The sequence below is a fragment of the Enhydra lutris genome, unplaced genomic scaffold (assembly GCF_002288905.1).
Source record: "Enhydra lutris kenyoni isolate GAN:26980312 unplaced genomic scaffold, ASM228890v2 scaffoldscaffold45, whole genome shotgun sequence".
NCBI classification, from domain to species: Eukaryota; Metazoa; Chordata; class Mammalia; order Carnivora; family Mustelidae; genus Enhydra; species Enhydra lutris.
Window position 1 is genome coordinate 7,300,538 of NW_019154129.1, and position 24,792 is coordinate 7,325,329.

The 24,792-nt window shown below is 52.6% G+C and overlaps 1 protein-coding gene across 1 annotated transcript in view; it reads left to right on the plus strand.

Annotated features, from left to right (window-relative positions):
• The window catches only part of LOC111156240 (tektin 5), a 34,523-nt gene extending 10,951 nt beyond the window's left edge, over positions 1-23,572 (plus strand). Inside the window, exons 5-7 of the mRNA XM_022516992.1 lie at positions 1,049-1,271; positions 20,844-20,998; positions 23,175-23,572. Of these exons, the coding sequence (XP_022372700.1) occupies positions 1,049-1,271; positions 20,844-20,998; positions 23,175-23,391 (595 nt within the window). The 3' untranslated portion in view covers positions 23,392-23,572. The remainder of the gene's footprint in view (positions 1-1,048; positions 1,272-20,843; positions 20,999-23,174) is intronic.
• The last annotated feature ends 1,220 nt before the right edge of the window (positions 23,573-24,792 follow it).

Sequence of the window (24,792 nt, forward strand, 5' to 3'; positions counted from 1 at the left end):
GAAGTCTCCCTGCCTGCCTTTTCTGATCAAGTCTATGTCTCCGAGGTTCGTTCACCCCCAGATCTGTTCTCCCGCTGCCCACTGTAGACCATCTTTCCATCTGGTTCCCACTGGGGTTCAACCAAGGCAAGGGGCACCCATGGGAGGCGGACGGCAGGAGGAGAAGGAGGTTGGGGGTTTCTTCGTGCCCCTCCTCTGGCCCTCAGTGGTGACAGCTTTACACTTTTACTAATTGTGGGGCTTCTCAACACCCTCCGATCCTTTTTCTTTCTTTTAGGACCCTGACAGGCACATAAAGCCTGCACTCCATCAGCCTGTCCTTCCCGGGCTGAAGTCCCTCCTAGCGCATATACCGTGTGTAAATATCTTCTTTCTTGGATGTCCGTCTTCCTCTGCTTAGCTTAGCCTGGTGAGGACAGGACTGTTGATGTTCTTGGGCCTGGCTCGATCCCGATGCCTGGAACAATGCTTGGCATGTGGTAGGTGTTCAGAGAACATTCACTGAATGAGGAATTTGGGGCCATTAGCCTGGCCACGTGCTCATTTCTGAACTGAAGGGGCTCTGTGGCCAGCACAGAACCCCAGTGCCTGCTTCGCGGCCTGTCTCTGTGATTTTGGTGCTGGTAGTGAGAGAGCTTTACAAAGGACCATTTTCTCCCCTACAACTCACCAACGCCCTTTGGAAGATTAGCACTTGCCAGGATGCTGTTGCTTGCCCTATAAAATGGGGTGGGGGTTGGGTTAGCCCAGTGGTCCCCAATGGGGGACAGTTGTTCCCCGTCTCCCAGGGAACATTTGGCAATGTCTAGAGACATCTTTGGGTTGTCACGACTGGAGGGATGGTACTGCTGGCATCTAGCAGGCAGAGGGGCACTGATAAACTTCCTTCAGGGCCAGGGGTGACCCCCCCCCCCCGCCAACAGAGAATGGTCCCGACGCAGATGTCAAGAGTGCCCAGGGTGAGACTCTGGATTGGGGATCCTCCAAGGCCTTCTTTCCACCCCCCGTTTCCTGTCTTGTGTTAAGTTCATCCCCGTGCCTCCTGCAGGATCTCCGTGCCCGAGACCTGGGCCAAGTTCAGCAATGACAACATCAGGCACTCGCAGAACATGCGGGCCAACTCCATCCGGCTGCGCGAGGAGGCCGAGAACCTCTTTGAGATCTTGTCGGACCAGATGTGGAAGCAGTTTACCCACACCAACCTGGCCTTCAGCGCCCGCATCTCTGAGGTGACGGACGCCAAGAATAAGCTGCAGACGCAGCTGGCGAAGGTAAGAGAGATGCGCGCGAGGGGACTGCCGCCCGCTGGGCTGAGTCCTCACCTGCCTCCCGGCGGTCTCGGCTGGCCAAGCTGCCCGCATGCCCCTGATGCTGACCCGGTCCTACCATCCCAGATCCAGGAGCCTGTCCTCCCGGAAAGGGGAAGGGGCCGTGGGTGTCACAGGGGAAGTACAGCGTCTGGGGTAGATCCTTCCCTGCTCCCCCGATGATGGAACTTGGAGCTCAGCTTGGCTGTCAGCACGGGCCCCCAAGAGGCTGACGGCTCCCAGGGTCCTTCACTCCATCCAAGGGCCTTGTGGTGGAATGTGACAAGTGAGTTTGGGTGCCATTATGAGAGCCCCAGGAAATGGGCCTGAGCAGCTCTCTGCCCACATCAGCATCTTTGGAGACGGAACCCTTTTGACCTTCGAAGGCTTCCACAGCATCAGGCGGGGGAAGGATTGCCTGATTTTGTCCCTATCTCCTGCTACTGCATATTCCCTGTCCTTTCTGCTGCTCCTATGCAAAGGCAACGTGCAGTCTCCCACCTTTGGGGGTGGGGGAGCCTCTCTGCATGGAATTTATCCTCCCTGCTCTGCCTACGCTCAGTGAGTGTGCCTGATGCTTGCTGGCCACCAGGAATGAAAGGAGGGGCCATGCAAACAATCCCCGGGTCCCTGTCCTCAGGGGACTTGCATTCTGGTAGAGGCTTTGACGTGTGCACACAGGAAGGACTTAGGGATGATAGTCTGATGGGGGAGTGGTGGCTGGGGACGAGCCTTGAACCTGCATTCAGAAAACAGAGTTCTAGATACAAAGATATGCTACATATATGGGGGGGAGTTAGTGGGCGGCAAGCAAGGTTCAATGGCAATTAGACAGGGGTGGTGTAAGCCCCCCCCCCCAACATATGCTACCCTATAGCCTCAGGTATGGAAGGGGCCGAGGAAATGTAAGTTTCCAGGGTGAGGGAAGAGCAAGGAGATGCATCAGGGCTTCTCATAGGGACCTCACACCTGGTGGCATCAAGGGCAGGTCACCAAGGAGTTGGGTAGTCAAGGGATGGTGGGAAGAGTGTTCCTGAGGGTGGCCAGTGCACAACGGATATGTGTGGGATGGGGTGGGAGCCGGGGGCATGCTCAGGTCATACAGGTCCTGGTAGGTCCTGGCGAGGATTCTGGATTTTACACTGAGAACCCAGAGAGACTTAGAAGGATTTTAAGCGGAAGGCGTGCAGATCCGCTCTCATCCTTAGGTGGCTTTCTTTCCCTCCTGGATGGAACAGGGTTGCAGAGCTCCAGAGTGGACACAGGGAGAGTGGTTAAGAGGCTCTAGAAGGTGTCGGGTGAGAAGGATGGCTGGCTGTGCCACGGTCGTGGTGTCAGACGCGAGGGGAAAGGGAGAGATGTGAAGCATCTCGAGAAGGCAGAGTTGGCAGATGGACCTTCCCTCCCTCTTTTACTGAACATTTTCCTATTAATCTTCCCAAAATGGGGCTAAGAAACTTGTTCTGTAAAGGGCCAGGTTCCATTTTCAGCTCTGCAGGCCATTCGGCTTCTGTCAAAACAACTCAGTTCTGCTCCTGTAGACAGCCACAGGCAGTATGTACACCGATGAGCACGGCTGTGTGCCAATAAAACTTTATGTACAAAAATCATCAGTGGGCCGGACGTGGGCCGCAGGTTGCAGTTTGCTGACTACAAATGCAGGTTTACATAGTTTATCATCGCTCCTTCCACACCATAGCTTGTGGTTGGGAGCACAGACAGAGCATGGCTGCCTGGGTGGGAATCCTAACTCACCATCTCTGCAACCCTGGACAGTTTCCCTAACCTCTCGGTGCCCGAGTTTCCTCATCTGTAGAATGGGGATAATAATCGTTCTGACCTCAGGGATGGCAGAAGGATTATCTGAACCACAGCCCTCTGTCCAGAGTGAGCACTTTGTTGACGGTTATGATTTAATGGATTCAGTGGGTTTACTTGTCCATGTCCCTCCAGGACATTGATCCTGATTCAGCTGTATAACCCTATAATGCCCAGCACATAGTCAACACCCCTTAAATCTCTATTCGGTGAATGAGAGGAATCTACAATGTTGAGTTTCCTGTTGATTTTTTTTTAAAGGAATGATCCGTGAATGAGTTAATGCTTTTAATTTCAAGCCTTTTCTCTCTTTCTTTTCTTTCCTTCCTTCCCTCCATCCCTTCCTTCCTTCCTTCTGGGGAAAAAGAAATGTGCTCATATTGTGACAAAATAAGCATAGCAAAAAACGTACCATTGTCTTAGTCTGTTGAGGCTGCTGTAACAAAAATGCCATAGATTGGTGGTTTATAAACAATCGATATTTACCTCTCGTAAGTTAAGTATCAGGATGAAGCCATAGGCACATTCGGTGTCTGGGGCCGGCCCGTTTCTTGGTCATCGAGAAGTCATTGTCTTCTCGCTATGTCCTCACATGGCACAGCGGGGAGGGAGCTCTCCACAGTCTCTCTTATCCAGGCTCTAATCCCATTCAATATGAGCCTGCTGGTGACCTCATCACAGCTCCAAGACCCCACCTCCTCTTACCGGTACAGCGCGGATCAGGTTTTGATGTGAATTCTGGGAGACACACACACATTCAGTCCACAGCAGCCACTGCAAAATGTGTATAGGTCACTGGTGTAAGGTACTTCACACTGTTGTGCAACCGTCACCACGATCTGTCTCCGGAACGTTTCCCCATCTTCCCAAGCTGAAAAGAACTCCTGTGTTTAATTAACTCTATGCTCACTAAACCACTTCCCAGTCCCCTGTCCCCCTGACAGCCGCCACCGTCCTCTCTGTCCCTTACGAACTGACTCCTGCGGGTCACACTTCCACAAGAGTGGAATCCTACACTAACTGTCCTTTTGTGACGGGCTGATTTCCCTGAGCGCAGTGCCTCTGAGTTTCCTCCATGTAGCAGGTCACGTCACAGTGTCCTTCCTTTGTAAGGCCGGACAGTATCGTATCAGATATGGGCGCTGTGTGTTCCTTCCTCCCCAGGGGGAATGTGGGATGGCTTTTTGGTTATTATGCAAGCATTTTCTCTCTGTCTTTTAAAGATTTTATTTATTTGAGAGAGGGAGAGGGTGAAGCAGGCTCTCCATTGAGCGTAGAGCTGATACAGGGCTCCATCCCAGGACCCTGAGATCATGACCTGAGCTGCACCGTCAGACGCTTAACCGACTGACTGAGCCACCTGGGCGCCCCAGAGGAAGAGCGAGCATTTTCTCTTGAGGCATTTCGTATTGTGGATCAAACGCAGTGCCTTGTTACGTTTCATGGCACGAGATCTGAGGCCTGGAGATGACTCGGGAAGCTCCTTTGGTAGGTCTCAGCAGCTGGGTTTTTCATCCATGAAACAGGGAATGAGAACTAATGGACGACGTTACTTAGAGTTGATCAACGCTTGCGTTTTTGCGTCATCCTTAGTGCAGTGCTTGGAGAATGGTAAACATTTAAGAAAAGGTAACTGAGCGTTCATATTATTATCAATAAGGAGAAAAAGGATCTTTTCGGTGGCGATGGGGAGCAAAGCCTTTTCCCTGAATCTCTCCAGGGAAGCTTGGAATTATTACTAACCGTCTCATCACTGCTGATGAGAGAGTCTTTGCAACTGTGTGGGTTTTTATCAATATTCATTATCTAATGACCAGCTGTCTTGCAAATAATCCAGCACCCATTTGAAACACACCAAGCCCCAGCCCGACACCAGCGACAACACTCCCTGAGTGAACACTTGTCTTCTGGTTGGTGATGACGCCACATCATGTTTTTCTAAGACAATAAAATAAGTCGATGGAACGAAAATAAATATATAACAACCCTTTCACCTTTCCATGGTTTGCTTCAGCCTGAAGAATTGGAAATGCTCCCTTTAAAAATGTTAACTGTTAGTTGTTGAGCTCAGCCTCATTCCCCTCGGCAAGAATCATTCCTGGAGAATTCTAGGCCTCCGTCCTCACCCGTGCTGCAAAGGAAGTGTTGCCCAGATGGTCATACGAATCCACTTTGAAAGGCCGGGTCTACACAGTTCCCCATGCAGACTTCGAATCCAGCAGGGGTTTGGAGGTACACAGAGAGCCTTAGATGTTCACCGTGATCCTCGGGCTCCATCTCCAAGGCCACATCCCAAACCCTGGAACTTGGCTTGGACCTCGTCCATGCCCTTGATCCTTGTACTCTGGAGCCTGGGGTGTGTCCCGGTCACATTGACCTCTGCTAGAGGAGAGGCTGGTGACTGACTTCTCTGGGCTCAAGCCGTTGATGACCTGAGAGCAGGTTGCTGTCTTTGAGAACCAGTGCCTCCTGAGAGCTCCCCGCCTCCCCCCTCCCCCACAGGACTCCAGAACTGCAGAAGTCCCCACCTGTAACCAGTGACCCAGTTGAATGAGCCTTGTAGGGGGTGGACTCTTAAGGTGGGGGAAAGGTGTGAAGGGGGAGGCATGGGGACACCACTACAGAGCAGTGTTTCTCCTGAAGTGTGGGAGCCAGGCCCCGGCCAAGGCAAGTGACAGTGGATTGATGGCAAGCGAGAAAGTGTGTCTGCCTTCAGTCCTGTTTCCGTCCTTGAAATGATTTCAAGGGGAAGCCCTGTTCACAGGCTAGAATACCTTCTTCTCCTCTTTTAAACAGAGAGTGCCAGCCTCAGGCTAAGAACTTGGGACAGCTGGCAGCATCTAGCCAGAGTTTAAATAACACGGTTTTATGTGCATCTCATTTCACGTTTTTTTACGGTTGTTTGCACTTAAGGCCAATGATGGGCATTTCCCACCAATCAGAGTGATAACAAAATTCTGCTTGTAGCGCAAAATTGGCCTTGACAGACATCTGGGTGAGCAGCTGTGTCCTTCTCTTCTCTCTCCCTCCCTCTCTCCTCCCCTCTTCCAGACTCAAGAGTATTGGGGGAACCAAATCCTTCCAAAAGGCAAACCTCAGGCTTCCGATCTAATCCGAGTCACCCACTGCATTTTGTTTCCAAGCTTCCAAGCCGAGCCGGGTCATCCCTCCTGCGATGCATTGGGCCAGCTTACCCCATCACCTGGGTCGGCCCCGAACTTGGCAAAGCAGACGCCCCTCTGGGGTTTCTGCCACCCCTTGGTCATGTGAGCCCTTGAGTCAAAATCCCATTTTCCCAGCATGGACGTGAATGTGGTTGGAGCAAACGAGGACACCAGGAGCTGGGGGTGGGCGGGGAGGAGATGCGGTCAGGATAAGCCAGAAGTACAGCCTCAGTCAGGCTGTCTGAGAGATAAGTTGGATTCTCGCCTTCCTCTCAACCGCTCTCCCCTTGCACGTGGTGTGGGCTTTCTTGTAGTTAGAGGCAGCAAACAGGAGCCAGGTTTCCCCTGAGGACTTCCACCCTGCCTCCTGCTGCACCATTTTCCTCTGTGGCTCTGGCTTCCAGATGCTTCTAGATGCTTCCACTGGCTTCCAGGGGCTCTGACTTCCAGGTGCTCAATCCCAGACATCAGGGCCCACTTGGACGCCTCTCTTCCTCTCCCACCCTAAGTCTGCTCCATCAGTAAATCCGGTCGGTTCTACTTTCAGAATCTCATTGCTCCCCACTGTTCCTTCTGCCTCCACCCTAGAGCTGGGCGTCCACCATCTCTTGCCTGGATTACCGCTGTGGCCTCCCTGCTGCTCTGTTTGCTTTTGATAGTACCCATGAATTTGCTGGCAGCTACATAAGAAGGCATTTGATTTACAGAGAACAAAAGCTCAACTGCTTTAGATCCTTCTGAAAGCCTTGAGAGCTTGGCCCAAAGGTGCAGGTGACAAGGTCTCTCTGGGTAGCACCTGCCCGTGTCCCCGGGTTCCCATCTTCACCTGGACTGGGCCTGTTTGCACCACTGCTGTCTGGAGAACTCAGCAAAGTTCCTCACCTTTGCAAACCCAGCGCCTCACGAAATGCACGGTGCACCAGGCATCACGTAATGCTGGCTGCATTGTTTAAATCCAAAGAAAAACACCAGTAGCCCGTGGGCTGAACTTGGCCTGCCTATTCTCTGGCCCCTCACATTTTCCTCTGAACAGCTTTATTTATCCTTGACATGTCATTAGGTGCCTGTTTTCCAAGTGTACAATTTGAGAAGTTTTTTTTTTTTCAAGTTTTTATTTATTTATTTGACAGACAGATCACAAGTAGGCAGAGAGGCAGGCAGAGGGAGAGAGGAGGAAGCAGGCTCCCCGCTGCTGAGTGGAGAGCCCGATGTGGGGCTCGATCCCAGGACCCTGGGATCATGACCTGAGCCGAAGGCAGAGGCTTTAATGCCACCCAGGCGCCCCAGTTTGAGAAGTTTTTGACAAATACAGGTCATGAGGCCACCACCTTCAATCAAGGTAGTGAACAGATCAAAGGTTTCCTTGTGGCTCTTTCTCGTCTCCTTTCCACCCCCCACCCCTGCAGCCCTCCACAACCACCACCTGCTTTCTGTCCCTATAGAGGCATTTACGTTGTCTAGACTATTTTATGAAGACATACCCGTATGCACTGGGTTCTTCCATTTGGCTTCTTTCACTCAGCAGAATCGAGAGTCCTGGTTTACTCATTGATGAGCAGTGCGTATTGTGTGGGTATAGTATTGTACGTATAAACCGCTAGTATGTGTCATATCCACACACCTGACCTGGCTTATCCATTCACCTGCGGAAGGACCCGAGGGTTATTTCCGGTTTGGGCTGTCACCTTTAAAAGTGACATGTCCACATGTTTGTATGCACTCTTATAGAAGGTTTGTTTGTTTGTTTGTTTTTTGTTTTTTAACATTTTGGCAAAAAACATGGAGGTTTTACAGAAAAGTTCAGATTTCCAGAATCTCTAGAGAAATGGGTGGCTCCAGCAGCTCTGAGCTCTGGTTTCTATGGGGGAGCAGCGGGCAGGAGCTGAATGGGCACCACGTTTCTTTGGACAGGGCCCGGGCCCTCCAGTTTGCCTGGGTCCCCAGCACCCCTGTCATGGGCCACCGCACTCGTTTGCATTCCTTGCCTGGGTTCCAGTAGGCTCCTGCATTGGACACGTTTTTCTCCATGCGTCGGAGGAAATGCAGGAAAGCAGATGTAGAAAGCAGTTGGGCCTGGGAAGAGTTTAACAGAACACAGAGGGACTATGAGTTCTGAAAGCCTTCGCTTTGGGGTTTTGCTTTCCAAGTGGTCATTAACACCAGCAGAACATCCTTTCCCTGGGAGGCGGTGCCAGGGCAGGAAGTCCCAGTGTCTGCGGGGTAAGGGCCCAAAGCCCGAGATCTGAGCACCCCAGCTCCTATTGCCAGCCCCTCTGTTTGTCCACGGAGGTCTGGAACCTATTGTGGAGAGGGAAATACTTTCGTGCTTCTCAAGCAGCCAGATCCCATCCAGCACCGGTACCCGCCGCCAAGCTACTGACGGCTCTTTCTAAAACTGGCCCAGCCCAGGGGAAGTGGAGCCCGCCCGCCTGCCCCTGTGGCCATGGGCAGTCTGGTGAGGGGGGTGGGCGGGGGCTAGGCCTTCTACACGGTTGCTGCTTGGCGAGAAAGTTCCCTTTCCAAAGTGCTCACCTTCAGGCTTTCAGAGACGTCAAGACTGGAAGTGATGCTACTTTGCCTTTAACATCTTTCTATCTGGCAGCAAAGCATCGAGTCTCGGGCAGGCTTCATACCTCTAAAGACAAAAGAACAGTGAGACTTACCTTTTTCCCCCATTTTCTCTCTTGTCGTGGTTCCCTCTATTAACGGCGAGGGTGATCCGTTATCTACTTGTGGCAATAAAACAAAGGTCCCATTTTAAATACACGTGTCAAAGGCTGAAAAGGGAGTTGATTTGAAGAAAAATAGGAAGCCATTGTCCAGCTGGTATGTGGGTATGGCAGGGTAATTCAGGGAAAGTCTCAGGGTGGCATGCGGTGGGTCTCTGCCTGATACTCACCTTTGTGCCAGGAGGAATCAAAGGCTTACCCGTGTCAGGTGGGCATAGGTCTCCTTGCTGTACCTGGGCCACGTGTGCAGACAGCTCTGAGGGCAGGGTGTTGGGGAGATGGACTGCGTCACCAATTATCTGTCCGCAGTGACACCGAACAAATGGGAGAGAAACTGCTGGAATTTGGAAGAGCGAGCCGAGGTCCAGAGCTGGGAAGGTAGCCAGCAAATGCAGGAAGTTGGAGGGAGCGAACAGGAGATGGGTAGGGAAGGGGAGAGGACCAGCAAGGCTCAGCTCGGGGCGGGCAATACAAGAGCAGCGGTCTTGGACTCACTTTGCGGCCACCACCCGGGCTCCGGGAAGCTCTTCCGTCGCTCCTCCCACCCGCGAGCTTCGGCCGGTGTCAGCCAATCCTATGCTTTGACTGGAAGCCGAGGGTGGGACTGCCGCTGGGACTGGCTGCTGTTGGGACAGGAAGACTGTAAGATGCCTCCTGGCAGAGGCAGAGGATTGCCTTGGCCTCACCTGGGTCCCAGCAGTTTCCTAATTTCTCCCAGGTTGTGGCTCATCCACGTTTGGGTCCTTGACTGTTTGCCCATTTGGGGCCCCCAGCTTCGTGTACACCCCCAGCCGTTGCATCTGCTGTCTTGTCTCGGTCCAGATTCCCCTTGCATCCCCGCGTTCTTTGTCCCCCACGAGTGAGACCCACGGTGCAGAGCAGATGGCTGCGTTCAATTCTGACTCTAGCACTTCTTGGCTGCGTGGCCGAGGCCAGCTTGCTTTACCTCTGTGTGCCTCGGTTTTCCCCCTCCGCAGAATGGGGGCAGTAACAGTGGGAGATATTTGTGAGAACAGCAACAGCTTCATGAATATCGGTTGTAAAGATGGTAAAAAGCCGAGGTCTCATCTCCGAGCTGGAGTGGGGAGCAAGCAAGGTGGCGGGAAGAAGAAGGGCGTCTGCAGTCAGAAGACCAGGGATGAATGTTGGCAGAACTGAGGGATCTCGGGAAAGAAACGAATTCCTCCGAATCTCCGTGTCTTAATGCATAAGGCAGGAATAATCCTGCCGGCTGTGAGATCGGAGGGGAAGGTGCTGGTGAGCAGTTCTCGAACTTGGCTACACCCTGGGATCACCCAGAGATGTCTGGATATCGCCTCTAGGAATTCTGATTTAAGTGGTTGAAGTGTGGCCTGGGCATCCAACCTTTTAAACTCCCTGATCCCAGAGGTTCTGAGTTCAGTGCTTCTCTGAGTGTGGTCCTTGGACCAACAGCATCAGCATCACCCAGTAGCATGTTTGAAATGTAAATTCTTGGGCTCCATTCCAGCCCTTCTGAATCAGAAACTGCAGGGCCCATTGGTCTGCGTTTTGACAAGTCCTCCAGGTGTGTCTCCCAGGTGTAGACATGCAACAAATGTTTAATTCCCTCCCTCCCTGCAACAGATACTCAGTTAGGTCATCTTATGTACTGGACTCTGACTTACGTGCTGAGGATAAGACATGTACGAGACAAGATCTCTGCCCTCAAGGGGGCTTATGTTCTAATGCGGGAGACTAGTTGGAAAAAAGAAACACAATGAAAAATGGCCATACGCGTTAAGGAGAAGCTCAAAGACCTGACCTAGTGGATTACCATGGATTTTCACACGCAGACAACTGTCCCCTCTATCAGAGAGCCTCCACCAGTTTCTAAACTCCTCCAGGACTTGCAGGACCCCTGACCTCAGACGGCCTCTCAGCAGCTCGTGATTGCATTGGCTGGCATTGTCTGAAGACATCTGGCCACCTCTGGACAGCAATGACTGGGAGCCGGGCTTAGTCAACATCTAGCCTCCTCCTCACCTGCGGCGAATTTCCTCCTCGGTGGCATTTGCCAAAGTCTGGAGATGTTTTGATTGGCACAACTAGGGGAGGCAGGGAGCTACTCTCAGATAGTGGGGAGACCCCAGGGCTGCTGCTTAACACCCTCCAAGGTGCAGAACACCCCCGCAACAACAAAGCGTCTGTCTCCAAGTGTCAGGGTGCCAAGTTTGGGACACCATGTCCTGGAGATTTCGCGACCTGAGTTTCTGATGAGGTCGCCCGGAGCACTCCTGTCCCCTGTCTCCTTGCTTCCGGGCTTGGCTGTACTTGAAAACCTTCCACCATTTGACCAGCGAAAGGATTCCAAGCTGCCTTCTCCCTTTCTGAGCTGGGAAGACTCAGACACCTCCTTGAGCCAGACACCTCCTTGGAAACCCCTTGGCTTCGCGCACTTTGGAAAACAATGAATTCGCAAGCTTGCACAAAGCACCCACCAGCCAAAGGCCAGCTGGAACGGCTAAATCCATTTTTCCCTCCACATCAAAAATTATTTCCTGGCCTCAGAAGCTTTCTCTGCTGTCACAAGACAAGGCGCAGGCAGATAGTTTTACGTGGCCAACAACCCCGCCAGACCCATCCCCCGCTCCCAAAGCCTCTGGGTGGATTTCTGTTCCAGCCAGGAACATCGGCGCACTTTTCCGCTGAGCGCGACATTGGTTTCGGGAGAGGCCGGCCTGGCAGTTGCCTTTCACACCTCATACATGGCCAGAGCCCTTTTCCAGCGGGGGCCTCACCCTTTCCCCACACAGGGGGCTGGGGTGGGTGGGTGGCTGGGTGGGGTTGGCCCTCAGCAGCTCCCCTGCGAGGCTGAGGGTGGCTGATGGCAGTCTGGGTCTCGTCAGCCATGGGACGGCAAGCAGAAGGAGAAAGAAAAGATTCACCCTAAAGACCAAGCTGAGCCAGTGTTCTCAGTGCTCTTCTTGTGTTACTTCCTCTTTTCCTCCTGCAGCCTTCTAGAAGGCGCCTCCTGATTTTAGGGGCTGGGCAGGCAGAGGTCTGTGAAATACTGCCTCTCCCCACTTGGCACGCTCCCATCTGTTACCAGTGAATACCCTGTGACCTTGTCCCTTCCATGTCTCTCCATCCCACCTTGCCTCTCCATCGCTCCCTGCCCTCCTGCTTCCTACCTTTGTCCCTACTGTCCATCTGCCCCCCCAAACGGCAGCCAGAGAGATCTGCCTCAAACTACAAACCCGAGCCCGTCCTCGCACCTTAAAACTTTCGTGTGCATGTGATCACCTGAGAGTTTTGTTAAACTGCAGATTCCCTTGGTAGGTCTGGGGCAGGACCTGAGACCCTGCATTTCTAATAACACACTCGGAGTCTAGGGATGCTGGTCCACGGGCTGCACTCCGAGTAGGAAGGCAACAGAGAAGTTCTCCGAATGCCGGAAAACTCAGAGGAGCAGCAGTCTTGCATGACATGGGCTGGTTAGGGTAATCAGGACTTGGCTGTGATGGGTTACAGCAAGGGTCTCCAACTTGCCACCCCAGGGCTCATTTTTGTACATAAAGTTTTACTGAAACACAGGATCCCTCCCCTACCTCTATGCGTTTACATATTATCTGTGGCTCCTTTTGCACTGAAATGCCCACAGGGTTGTGACAGCGACCGAGATGGCCCAGAAAGTCTGAAATATCTACCGCACAGACCTTTAGAGAAAAGTCTGTCCACTATCCAGAGCATCTTTAAGATGGTCGTGTCCCAGGACCACCCCCCCCCACCCCAACCACCAATGTCTGGAGGGGGTTGACTTGAAGACTGAAACACAAAATCACACACACAAGACCCATCCCTTTGCCTGACAGGTCTTGGGCTGGGTCCCAGGGACGTGGCCCTGGGCATGCAGGGAGACCGGCAATGGTTTGAGGGGTAGAGCACATCGCCTGGTCTGGGAACTGTGCAGCACCCTAGCCAGTGAGGGGAGCATGGGCCCTGTTCCCCATGTAAGGAGATCGCCCAAGTGGCCCAGGGCTCTGAGTGGGGGTGTGGGTTCGCAGCTGGTTTGTGTTAGGGTTTGGATGGGAACCTGGGTCTCCTGACTTCCCGCCCAGGGCTCCTACCTCCAAGACATCCCGCATGGAGGCCCAGTGGCTGGGCATCTGCCTGGAGGGGGGTTGTTTAACAAAACAAATCTTGGTAGTGGGGGGTGCTGGCAGGATGTGGGCTGCCATCTGCCTGGGGTTGGCTTTCTCTCTGAGCCACATTCCAGAGGCTGGAGAAGAGGACGTTCCTTCTCCCTTGCACAGGCCGCCTTGACCCCTTACATCCAAATAAGTGGGTTAATGGAGGTTAAGTCTGAGCCCTGGAGTGGATGTCTAAGGGAATTTATGTTGCCTGGGAAGACAAATTCTGTCAAGTGATTCTGTTTCCTATTGTCTTACAGTAAAAGGATAAAAAAAAAAAAAAAAAAGACCAATGATCCCAAAGGAAAAATCTAACAGCTTGAACATTACAGGATGGGGTTGGGGATGGAGCGGGGATGCAGGACAGTCCCGTGGTGTGTGCCAGGGACTGGACTAAGCACGTCACACTCATGATCTCGTTAATGCTCACAAGCACCTTATGGGTGGGTTATTGTGTTGCTGGGACCCCCCCCCAGATGCCCCAGTCTCCCAGCCTTGATTGGCAGAGCTGGGGCCTGGGGAGCAGCGAGCCCTCCGCAGTCACCACCTCCTTCCCATCCAGCTTCTGGGCCCAAGCTGCCGAGGCTCCTCCCATGGGGTGACCCCCTGGGCCAATCCTGCAGCGACCCGCCCAGCCTCGGGTGAGCCAGGCTGCGCCCTGCCCCGGGAGCCTAGGAGCCTCTTTCCCCGCCTACTTCTTGGGCTCTGTGGGAGCAGAAAGGTTAACACCCCAGGGCCTGCGGGAGAGGGTTTGCTTCTGGAGCTCAGGGCAGAACTCAGAGCTCAGGGACCCGGGAGAGAGGAGGAGAGAAGGTGAGAGAGAGAGAGAGATCGCTCTTCCTGGCCTAGGAAAGATGGGGAAGGGGCTTGATGACTTGTGTGTGGCTCTTTCCAGGGTGCATTTGTAGAAGGAATGCACACACGCGTGTGCACACACTTGCTCTGGGAAGTGCGGGTTGTGGCACCCGTGCTCTTCATGTGGCTCCAGAGATGTGCGTGTCTCCCAGCTCCGCATGTGTGCCGGGCAATGGAGGGGCTCGTCCCAGGCCTGCCAACAGTCACCTGGCCTCCGTTCCGTGCAGTGCCAGTGATTACCGTCCCCGTTTCACTGGGCAGTGATTACCATCCCTGTTTCACTGGAAAGGCTCAGAGAGCCTAGGACACTTGCTAAAGGTCATCCAGCTTGGGCTAGGCTTTAGACAGACTCAGGCAGGCCAGTGCCAACCTCTGTCCTCTTTTTAACCCAACACCCCGTGGTGTGTGTTAGTCCATGGTGGGGGCAAGTATTCTTTGAGCACTGATGAAAGCCCCCACAAAGTGTCTGGCACCCAGTAAGCGCTATTCCAAGGGTTGGACGTTTATTATTATTATTATTATTATTACTGTTATGTTCCAGTCGTTGATTGGTATAGGCACTGGAGATTCAGCAGTGAGCAAAACAAATCTTCTTCTCTTGGAGCTTACTTTCTGGTTGGGGGAGATGAGGAAGTTAATGAATAAAACACATAGTATGTCCGCTGGTGTAAGGACTACAGAGAAAATTAAGCAGGGGTTTGGGCAGTTGGGAGCACTGGCCAGTTTGTGGGTTGCGATTTTGAAGGAAATGGTCAGAGAAGGCCTTCTGGGCATTCTAGCCACAACCTGAAGGAGGGGAAAGAATGAGCCATGTGGATGTCTGGGGAAGGAGCATCCAAGCAGAGGGGACTGTGCAAAGGCCCTGTGGTAGGCGTGTGTTGGGTCTGATGGGGGTGTGTGAATACACCATCTCTGGAAGCAGGTGGGTGGGTGAGTGGGTGGATGACTGCAAAATGAGGTGGGGATGTTTGGGACACTCATTCTGTGTGTGTGTGTGCATGTGTGTGTGTATACACACATGCATGTATACATACGTGCACATATGCACACGCACACACATGTATGCATATAACAGGTGCCTTGAGTCTGAGGGATCCTGAGCCTGAAGGGTATTCGGCTTGCCCAGACTTTCCCACCTTGAAAGGCTGCCTGTGCTCTGAGCTTCCTCCCTGCCTTCCTGCCTGGGGTCTGGATGCCCCCCGGCCATGGTGGGAGGAGGGCACAGCTCTGGGCTGGGGCACTGCAATACCAGGTTTTCAAAGTTATTGGCATCAGATTCAACCCCGTGATGAGGCAGCTACTCCTTCCCCAGACTCCTTTCTGGAAGCCCAAGCCTGCATGCACAGCCGCAAAAAACAAAACAACACAAAACATCTTCTACCTGCTCGGTCAGTGTTGGGGATGAACTGAATCCCTTTACCTTACTTGGAGCTTCCTGCCAGGACAGCGAGCCTTGATTGTTGTAACACCAAGTCCCTGACTGTGGTCATTAACCCGTTTCCTTCCCTTGGAGACTCTGAATGTTGGGGTGTCTCTGTATCACGTGCCCCAGTGGTTCTTGACCATGGCTGCACTTTTGAATTACTCCGGGGGCTCCTGAAACCTCTTGATACCCAGACCCAGAACCCAGATACCAGAAACCAGAACCTCTGGGGGAGGGGCCCTGGCATCAGTATTTTTTTAAAACCCTCCTGATGATTCTAACGTGCAGCCAAATTCAGGGCGCCCAGGTAGTTCAGTCAGTGGAGCATCCAACCCTTGATCTTAGCTGAGGTCTTAATCTCGGGGTCGTGAGTTCAAGCCCCGCATTGGGCTCCATGCTGCCTGTGAAGATTACTTAAAAAAAGAAAAAATAATAATAATAATTAACATGCAGTTGAAGAAACAATACCCTTTCCTATCAGATGGTATCTTTTTCTTTAATTGGCTTTCTCCCATTAAAAAAAAAAAAGAAGAAACTAAAGATATTTTAAAAGGAAGCTTAAATCTGGTAGGGTTGTGGGAACGTTTTCCTTTTTTGACCCCAGCGAAGAGAGAGGATTTTATCATACTCCTCACTTCTTGGCACATCCTGTTTGCAAAAAACCGTTTGCTTACTTCTCGTTTCCTTCCTTTTATCCCCATACATACATGCGCTCCCTTTCTCCAGTAGACGAATTTCCAGCGATGACCATTCTAATTGTTAAGCATGGATCTCTCGGTTGAGATGTCTTCTTACTAAAGTGTATATGGCTGTTGTAGGTGTGGGGATTTTTAATTTTCTCCCAAAGGGACTGTGTAATACAGTTCAGTCTGTTTCCTTCTTTTCTCGCCCTGCATGGTTTTAAAGACCCAGCGTTGGTCCTACCCACGCATAATCCTTTGCCCTAATGGGCCCCATTTGCCCTAATGGGCCCATTTGCTGTCTACTACTCATTATTCTCCATGGTCAAGGGCATCCATTGCCAGCTCACTGCCCATTAGAAGTGACACTGCACTCAACGTCCTTGACGTGGATACTCCTAGTAGTCTTGCGACGCGACAGTGTATACCCAGGAGCGGGTGTACTGGGATATGTGGGGCACCCTCTCAGACTCGGATCTCTTCTTCTAGGGGACATTATGGAATTTGGGGTCCAGGGACCCGGCTAGCCCTTGGAGCCTATATTGGCACCAAACAAACCCTTAGCTTCCTCCTGAGCATGAAGGTCAAGGATGCTGGTCTCCAGCTCCTGTCCCTGGTCAGTCCACTTGGTCTGTGCCTCCCGCCCTTGGAGGTTGCAATCCTCAAACTTCTGGAGGCTGTGTCATTGCACACGGGGCTCCTGGGGCTGCACAGCCTGGCAGCACTGGGGTGGGTGGCAGGGGCTGTCCCCAAGACAGAATGAATATGTGTGTGTGTGTGTGTGTGTGTGTGTGTGTGTGTGTGTGTAGCTTTTTTCTCCCTTCTAACAAAAAGGACCCTGGCTGCGAGTGACAGAGGCTAGACACGAGGCTATGGGGGACAGTTTTGACAGAGTGCACTCACCTGTGCAGATTTGCTTTGGGTGTGAGTCATCAGTCAGTTCTAGAATGCCAGAATGCTCTGGAAAACCCCTACCGTTCTGGAAAATCCTCAGGCAGGCCTGCTCAAGAAATGCCAACGGGAGACAGGAGGTGGTGACTTGGAGAAACAAACCCCAGTCAGTCCCAGCACACACAGCCCTTCCCCCATCACCACCAGATGCCAGGCCTGAGGGGACAGGAGGCAGGGGACTTCACAGGGGTCCCTTACCCTTTGCATCCTCATTTGGGCTGTGATGGCCTGCCCAGCTCCCCGGCTCCCTTCCATTCTCTCACCTGCTGTATCTGTACCCGGGAAGCAGGGTTTCCCCAATCCGGTCACCCCTGGGACCACCTTCTCAGTTTTACCATGCCGACGAGCCACCTGGGCTAGTATTGACTTTATATTTCGGTGTAACGCGGGTCCCTGAAAAAATGCTTAAAAACACAGTCATTTAAGATGTGTTTATGTCCCTGGCATCAAGGGAGAACCAACAGCACCTGCTTTAACTGGGGAGTAGCTAGAAGGACACACAGAAGGAAAGCAGAGCAAAGCTGTTGAAACGTAGCTGCAGCCTGTTGGCCCGCAGAAGCCTCTGGATTCTTTCACCCATGGTACCCCTTCCCGGGCGTGGTTGGGAGGCTTGAAAAGTAATTGATGAATCTCCCTCCTCCTGGAACTGCTGTTCCTCGCGGGACTGCGTCCCGGTCCCTCCACTGTGCTCACAAGAGGTCTCCCCCAGAACGGAGATGAACCAACCCGCGCGTGGTCCCGCCCCCCCCACCAATGTCTTCTACACGAAAGACATCCCCTAAGTTTTTTGTTTCTGTTTTTAACCGAGAGGGAGGCAGGAACTTGAACGTGCACGATGCCGAAGAAAGCACTTGTGGTTGTACGAAGCACTTGTCGGCGCTTAGTGAGAAATGTGTGTTATGCGTAAGAAATGTGTGTTGCACAAGGAGCGGATGAATGAGTGAACTCTCCGCCAGAACGTAAACTCCACCGGGATGGGGTTTTTCCATCTATTGTGGTCACTTCTGCGTCTAGTTCCTAGAAGTGCTCTGCACCTCAGTAGGTGCTCTGTGAACATTTTGGAAGGGCAACGCGGGGATCCATGAAACCGTGAAATAGTGAGTGAATGAAGTGATTGGGCACCTGAACAAGAGTCAGCACTATCCCAAGACCCAAGAAGCAGGCCTTTTGTCAAGTTGCAGGCCCCCAAGTTGCAAGCCCTGAGCTGGGGACCAGCGGGTGAAGAGAGCAGATGGGGAAAGCAAAAGCAGCACAGCCTCAGAGCTGGCCGCTGGCCGGTGGTCTCTCAAGGCTCCTTTAGCGGCAGACGGGAGCGTGCTGGGAGCTGCCTCCACGGCTGGGGCAGGGCTGGCAGGTCCCACCCGCAGCCGAACCCTCCGTGATATATGTCCTCCCTACCCCATCGCGCCAACAGGCCGCAGACACGTAGATGGCAGAGGGAGGGGCTGTTTTCTTCATGGGCCATGTGATGCCAAGAAGCATTTTTCCTCTCTAGAAAGCTGAAGTTTTCTTCTGTACGAGGCTGGGGTGGTGCCTCCTGAGATTTGCATATCTGTGACAGCCCCCCCCCAACACACAAAGGCACATTTCTAAGGAAAATGCCCACTTCTAAGAGAGCTATCCTCTCCCCCCGCCCACCACCACTGGAGTGTTTACATGGAAGCTCAGGTGCCGAGCACGGAACATTCTTCTGGGATAATGTTTAACCGACACATGGTTGGCGGTGTCACTCTGGTCCTGGGTGGCTCAGTGAGGACCACGAGAGAGGGCCAGCCTCCCAACTCATGGGCTTTGAAGGAGGCTGAGCAGTCCCCCTGCCCCTTCCCGCGGCCCTGCTGCCCGTCTCAACCCCAGTAGGGAAAAGGCCTCCTGTTGTTACCCTGAAATAGAAAAATGCTCTCTTTCTAGACTTTTTTTTCCTAAGCTAATAGAGAAGCCAGGTTTTTTAAGCACTTTCTTGGTGCCCATAGTATAGGGGCTCAACCCAGCTAAAATATAGTCATCCCAGTACCTGTTAGGATCTGTGAATATCTCCTAGCCCAAGAACATATGAGAAACATGAATATAATGTCCTGGAAGATGGGGCCTGGGTCTCATACTTGCAATCCCCGCCCCATTCAGGAGCCCTGGCATTTTCGTGTGCAAGCAGTTTTCCCTGATACCGAAATTTGAGATGGACCCGACCATATAAAGTTTTGGGCACACTGTTTCCAAACCTCAGTGTGGATAAGGACCGTGGAGGGGCTAGCCAAACATCTAGACCTCCAGATCCCACTGTGATTCACTCCTTCCTTCATTCGTATGTTCATTCATTCATTCTATGACTCTCTATTGAGTTCCATGAGTAGAGCTGGTAGATTTAGCAAATAAAAATGCAAGATGCCCAGTTTAACTTGAATTTCAGAGCAACAACAGATCATTTTGTTGGTGTTGGTGTGTCTTTTGTAGTAGCCGACACACGTTCACGTAAAAGGCCTTGTTGTCGATCTGAAATTCACATTAAGCCGGGTGTCTTGTGTTTTATCCGGCAGCCCTCAGTCTGCGCCAAGCACTGGCCCTGCCGATGGGGATGCCGTGTGGACAAAGCAAGGCCCCCAGCTTCTCGGAGTGCACGTGCCTGTGAGGGAGATGGACACACAGCTAGCAGAAGGAGGGATGCTGGAAGTCGGAGTGGCAGGGGTCCATGCCCAGGCTTGTCAGGAAGGGAGCACATATGACCTCGTCATTGGGTCCTGCCAAGTCTGAAAGCGGTGTGAGCGACCCACAGAGAGTCCCCCGGAAGGAGAGGGTCATGAAGACTAGAACTGCTCACGGTGCAGTGGACATGTCAGTCACAGTGAGGTGACGTGCGTGGAGTACTCTGGGTTCCGGCGTGCTTATGGCCAGCCAAGTGCTAGATTGGGTTCCTTCTGTTCCTGTATGGCGCCAGCATGGCTTGTCTCCGTTCATCCTCTTTCATTTTTTTATTACGGAAAACTTCAAACACACAGAAGTAGAGAGAATCCTATAAAAGGTCCCCATGGACCCAGCACGAATATCACCATTTTGCCAATCTTTTCTCGTAATGACCTTTTTCTGATTTTCGCTTTATTTTCTGTTGAAGTATAACACTCTTGCAGTAAAGTGTACGGCTTGATGAATTTGGATAAAGATTTTTCTGCCTGTGTTTACACCTAGGGAGCCTCCATACCAATCAAGATATAGAGCATTCCCGGTCCCTGGCAGGCTCTCTCCTGTCCCTTCCTGGGATTTGTACTCCCATCAGTTGTAGGGCATTATATCGGGGGAAATATTTCTACACATAAGTAGAAAATTTTGAGTCTCTCTCTCCCCTGTTCTCCCTTCCCTCCCTCCCTCCCTTCCTTCTAGTTTACTTACTGACCTAGTTATTAGAAAGGTAAATTTTGGATTACAAAGAGATCTAAAACAACCTAGATGAATTCAGATTCAAGTGGATTCAATCATAAGCTTTTTGGATTGTTTTGGATGATTACGTTCATCTTAAAGGCCTTTCTCCCCTTCCCTCCATCCCTCCCACTGAACACTCATTGGCCGACCCCGGTGCACTCTGGAGATTGGAAACGCAGCCAGCCTTGGTAGCTGCCCCTCCCCCATGTTCACAGGGTCCCCCAGCTGCTTTCCCGGGTTCTCTGAGGAAGAGCGCAGCCCCCCTGCCACAGGCCTTCTAGGTTGGGGAAGGAGTCATTTAAGCACCCAGCCCGGAGCTGGCTGCTTCCGTGATACACCCCTGCATGCTCCCCACAGACGCTTCAGGAGATCTTCCAGGCGGAGAATACCATCATGCTTCTGGAAAGGTCCATCATGGCCAAGGAGTGCCCACTGAAGGTGGCGCAGACGAGGCTGGAGTGCCGAACCTGGCGGCCCAATGTGGAACTGTGCAGGGACATCCCACAGTTCAAGTGAGTGGGGGAGACCAGGATGGGGACGGGTGGGTCTCCAGAGCTCCCCAGAAACCTAGGTCTGAAAAATGGACTGCTCCCTCGCCACTGCCCATCAGGATAGGTAGCCGCACAACTCAGCAGGACACAGGGCAGGGTCTGGAGTTCCAGGGTCCCCTTCATATCCTCCCCCACCTTGAGTTCTGGTAGTCCTCCAGCTTTCCCCTGGAAAACTAAGGAGAGGAAGCCTCTCAGGCCAGAGACATGGCCTGTGTCCCAGGGTTGCTTCCCCGACCCCTGCCCACCCAGGAGAGAGGCGTCAGCTCCCACCCGCCTTGGTCTCCATCTCCGTCTTGGAAAGTTCTCCGTGAATGCTGGAAGAGGAGGGCTGCTTCTGTGGACAAAGGGCCTCCTCACTGGAGAGGGGGTAAAAGGCTCATGTAGCCCCAGAGCCGGGGTTTTTGAGCTTGGGGTTGGGGTTTGGAATGCATTGAGGGCCAGGTAGAGGAGGAACAGGCTATCAGACATGGAAATCTGTGTGACCAGGGGCAGGCCCCTCGGTTGTGTGGGCCCTCCATGCTGGGGCACTGTACCAGCTCCCTGTTGCAGCCCGATAAATGCTCACGACTCAGTGGCTTGTCCTTGTCCTGAGCTAGATGTGTGGAGATATGAGAAGAGCCAGAGAAGTAAAGAGAGGGAGGAAGAATATTCTGAGAGAAAATGCTGGGTGGCTCCGGGTGACACTGTGCGATATTCACACAGCCTCGTTACTACCAGATAATCACTCAGGAAACGGAAAAGCTGGGTGTGTGTGTTGGCAGGGAGTGGGCAGGGAAAGTGACCCCAGGCTTTGAACTTGGAGGCCTGGCTACCTGCTCCTTGGCCTGCTGCTGGCTTGGAACTTCTTCACCCCTGAAGGGGGGGCAGCATCCAGGTCCCACCCCAGCTAGGCTGCAAGGAGTCCAGCTCCCTACAGAGGGTTGGGGGAAGCTCTCCCAGTCCTCCTGCACCCGTCCCCGCTTCTCAGATGCTCAGGTTGGATCCCAGCACCCTCTGGGTCTGAGGGCTCTCTGATAACCCATCCCAGGGGACTTACACGGAACAGGGCTTTCAGGGACCAGATTTGTCCTGGAGGTCCTACTGCTCTAGGACAAGCTCCCCACCTCCTTGTGCACCAGCTGTGCTGCTGAAGAGGGTAGATGGGGAGCATGGATGGGCCATGTTTGGCTCAGGGGCCCCAGGCAGTGTGCATGTGTGTCTCTGTGTGTGTCTGTGTGTATACGTGCGTGCGTGTGTGTGTGTGTGTGTGCATGAATGTGTTGGGAACTGAGCAGACAAGAGGACAAGCCGTCTGCCTTCTCCAGCAGCTGAGCTGCCCCATCTGTTCATTACTTCCTCACCCCACCATCCTTCCTTTACCACCATGGGGCTTTCTTTCCTGTTCCTTCTACAGGTAACCCCTTCCCCTCTGTCATGGGTCAGGTCCCATCCACGCCTATTCCTGAAAATGAACACCGTTTAAATTCACATATAAATTAATTAACAGAAACAAATATTAAAGCTCAGCTCCTTACATCCACAAACCACATTTCAAGCAGGCGGTCATATAGGCTGCCTTATTGGACAGCTCGGAACATTTCTGCAGCTGTGAAAAGTTCTGTTGGACAGTTCTGGGCTAGAGCCCAAGGAGCTAAGAGGTTCCAAGCTGTTCTGTGACCTCTCTCTAGCTCAGACCTGCCATGGGGAAGCCCGCCCTGATATCTAAATCAAGACCTTCCAGTAGCCTGAGCTGAGAGGTGGGACCCCAGACAGAGCCCCGCCACCAAGCTGCCCTCACAGCTCGCCTGGCGGATTCATTCCCTAGGTCCGCTGTAACAGGAATCTGAGTATCTGTTTGCAGTTCTCATGGGTAGGTACCCAGGAGCAGAATTGCTGGGTCACATGGCTAAGTCTACATTTAACTTACTGAGGAACCGCCAGATTGCTTCCCTAAACACCCTGTTCCTTCCTTTGTGCTTCCTTTGTGCTCAGGGCCGCTCCCCGTCTGCCTGTTCTACCTCTGTCTTCCCTGACAGCTGAGCCTTTCCTTGCTCGCTCACAGTGGTCCCCGGTGCCTGGCACCATTTCTGGCACCTCGTAGAAGTGTCGGTGCTGACCCGCTCCGTGAACCGCACCTTCCCCTCTGCTCTGGCCGCAGGCTTGTGAACGAGGTGTTCACCATCGACGACACCTTGCAGACCCTCAAGCTGAGGCTGCGGGAGACGCAGGACACGCTGCAGCTGCTGGTGATGACCAAGAGCCGGCTGGAGCACGAGCTGGCCGTCAAGGCCAACACGCTGTGCATCGACAAGGACAAGTGCATGAGCATGCGCAAGAGCTTCCCGTGCGTGCCGCGCCTGGTGGGCTGCTCCTGAGCCGCTGTGGCCGGCCCCTGCGTCCGGCCGGCCCCACGCCTGTTCCGGGTGCCCGGCATAAAAATGAAAAAGGCAGGAAAACAAAATAAAGTGTCATTTTCTCCCTTTCCTCCTATCATGGAAAAACAAAAACCAAATTATATAAATACGTATATTAAGAGCCAAAATAAACGTGCCCAAAGCAAAGATCCCGGAGCTCGTTCCTTGCTACAGAACCGGCCTCGCGGCAGATCCCGGACCAGATACCGATTTCTCGGGGACAGAGCATTGCGAGGTTCTCGGCATCCCCAGGAAATGGAAGGGGGCACATTTTTGTGAAACGTGTTTGTCCATCTAGGAGCACATTATAGACCATGGGATCCAAAGATGGGACGCCAGAGCTGAGAGTCTGGAGCCCAGCTGTCCCCCAGGAGCTGTGTGGCCTTGGACAGACTCCCGACCTGAGCACCCTCATCTGTGAAAGGAGGTCAGTTCCAGGGAGAGGCGACGGTCCCGCTGTGTGGGGCAGGGTCAAAAAGCTAGGATTCGGAGCCAGGAGTCCTGGATTTGAACTCCGGTGTGGCTCTGTGGGGTGTTTCTGAAATTGCCATGGGAGGAAAAGGAGATGAAATTAGTTCTGTGGGTGGGGCGGGGGGAGGCAGGTGAGGGTTGAGGAAAAGCTCTATGATGATGTGACATTGCTTGAAAACATTAAACATAGAATTCCTTCGTGACGCAGCAATTGTACTCCTAGGTGTATAACCAGGAGTGTTGAAAACAGAGACTCAAAAAAAAAAAAAAAAGAAAGAAAGAAAGAAAAAAATACTGGTACATGGACATTCACAGCAGTGTGCTAATAAACACAATAGCTAAAAAAGGGGAAACAACCCAAATGTCCATCAGTGAGTGGAAAAACAAGACACAGCCTATCCTGGCAATAGAATTTTATTCTGCGTAAAAGAAACACCTGCTTCAACATGAATGGGCCGTGAAGACATCACACTAAGTGAAAGGAACTAGACCCAGAAGGCTCCATTCCCTGTGATTCCATTTATATGCAATGTCCAGAATGGGCAAACCCCCGAGCTGGCAGATTGCTGGGCCTTTACGTGGTCAATTTTTATGTCACGTGACGTTCACCTCAATTAAACCAGAGAAGGAAAAGTCATGAAGGATAAGGAGGTGGAGGCAGAAGAGGGTGGGTTTTTGGTGAGAGAAGCGGCCTGAATAAAGGCAGGGAGCTAGGGTCCCGGATGCAGAAGCCCTTGCAGAGGCATGTGAATCATCTCGAAATAGTTTCAACTTTTTGTCTGGGAGGCCTGTGTTTCCCAGGCTTCGTTATTCCCATCCCTGCTTCCTAGAGTTTACTGTGCATGCGCGGAGCTCCCCCAGCCCTTGTTAATTTGCGGATCCTGAGTCCGG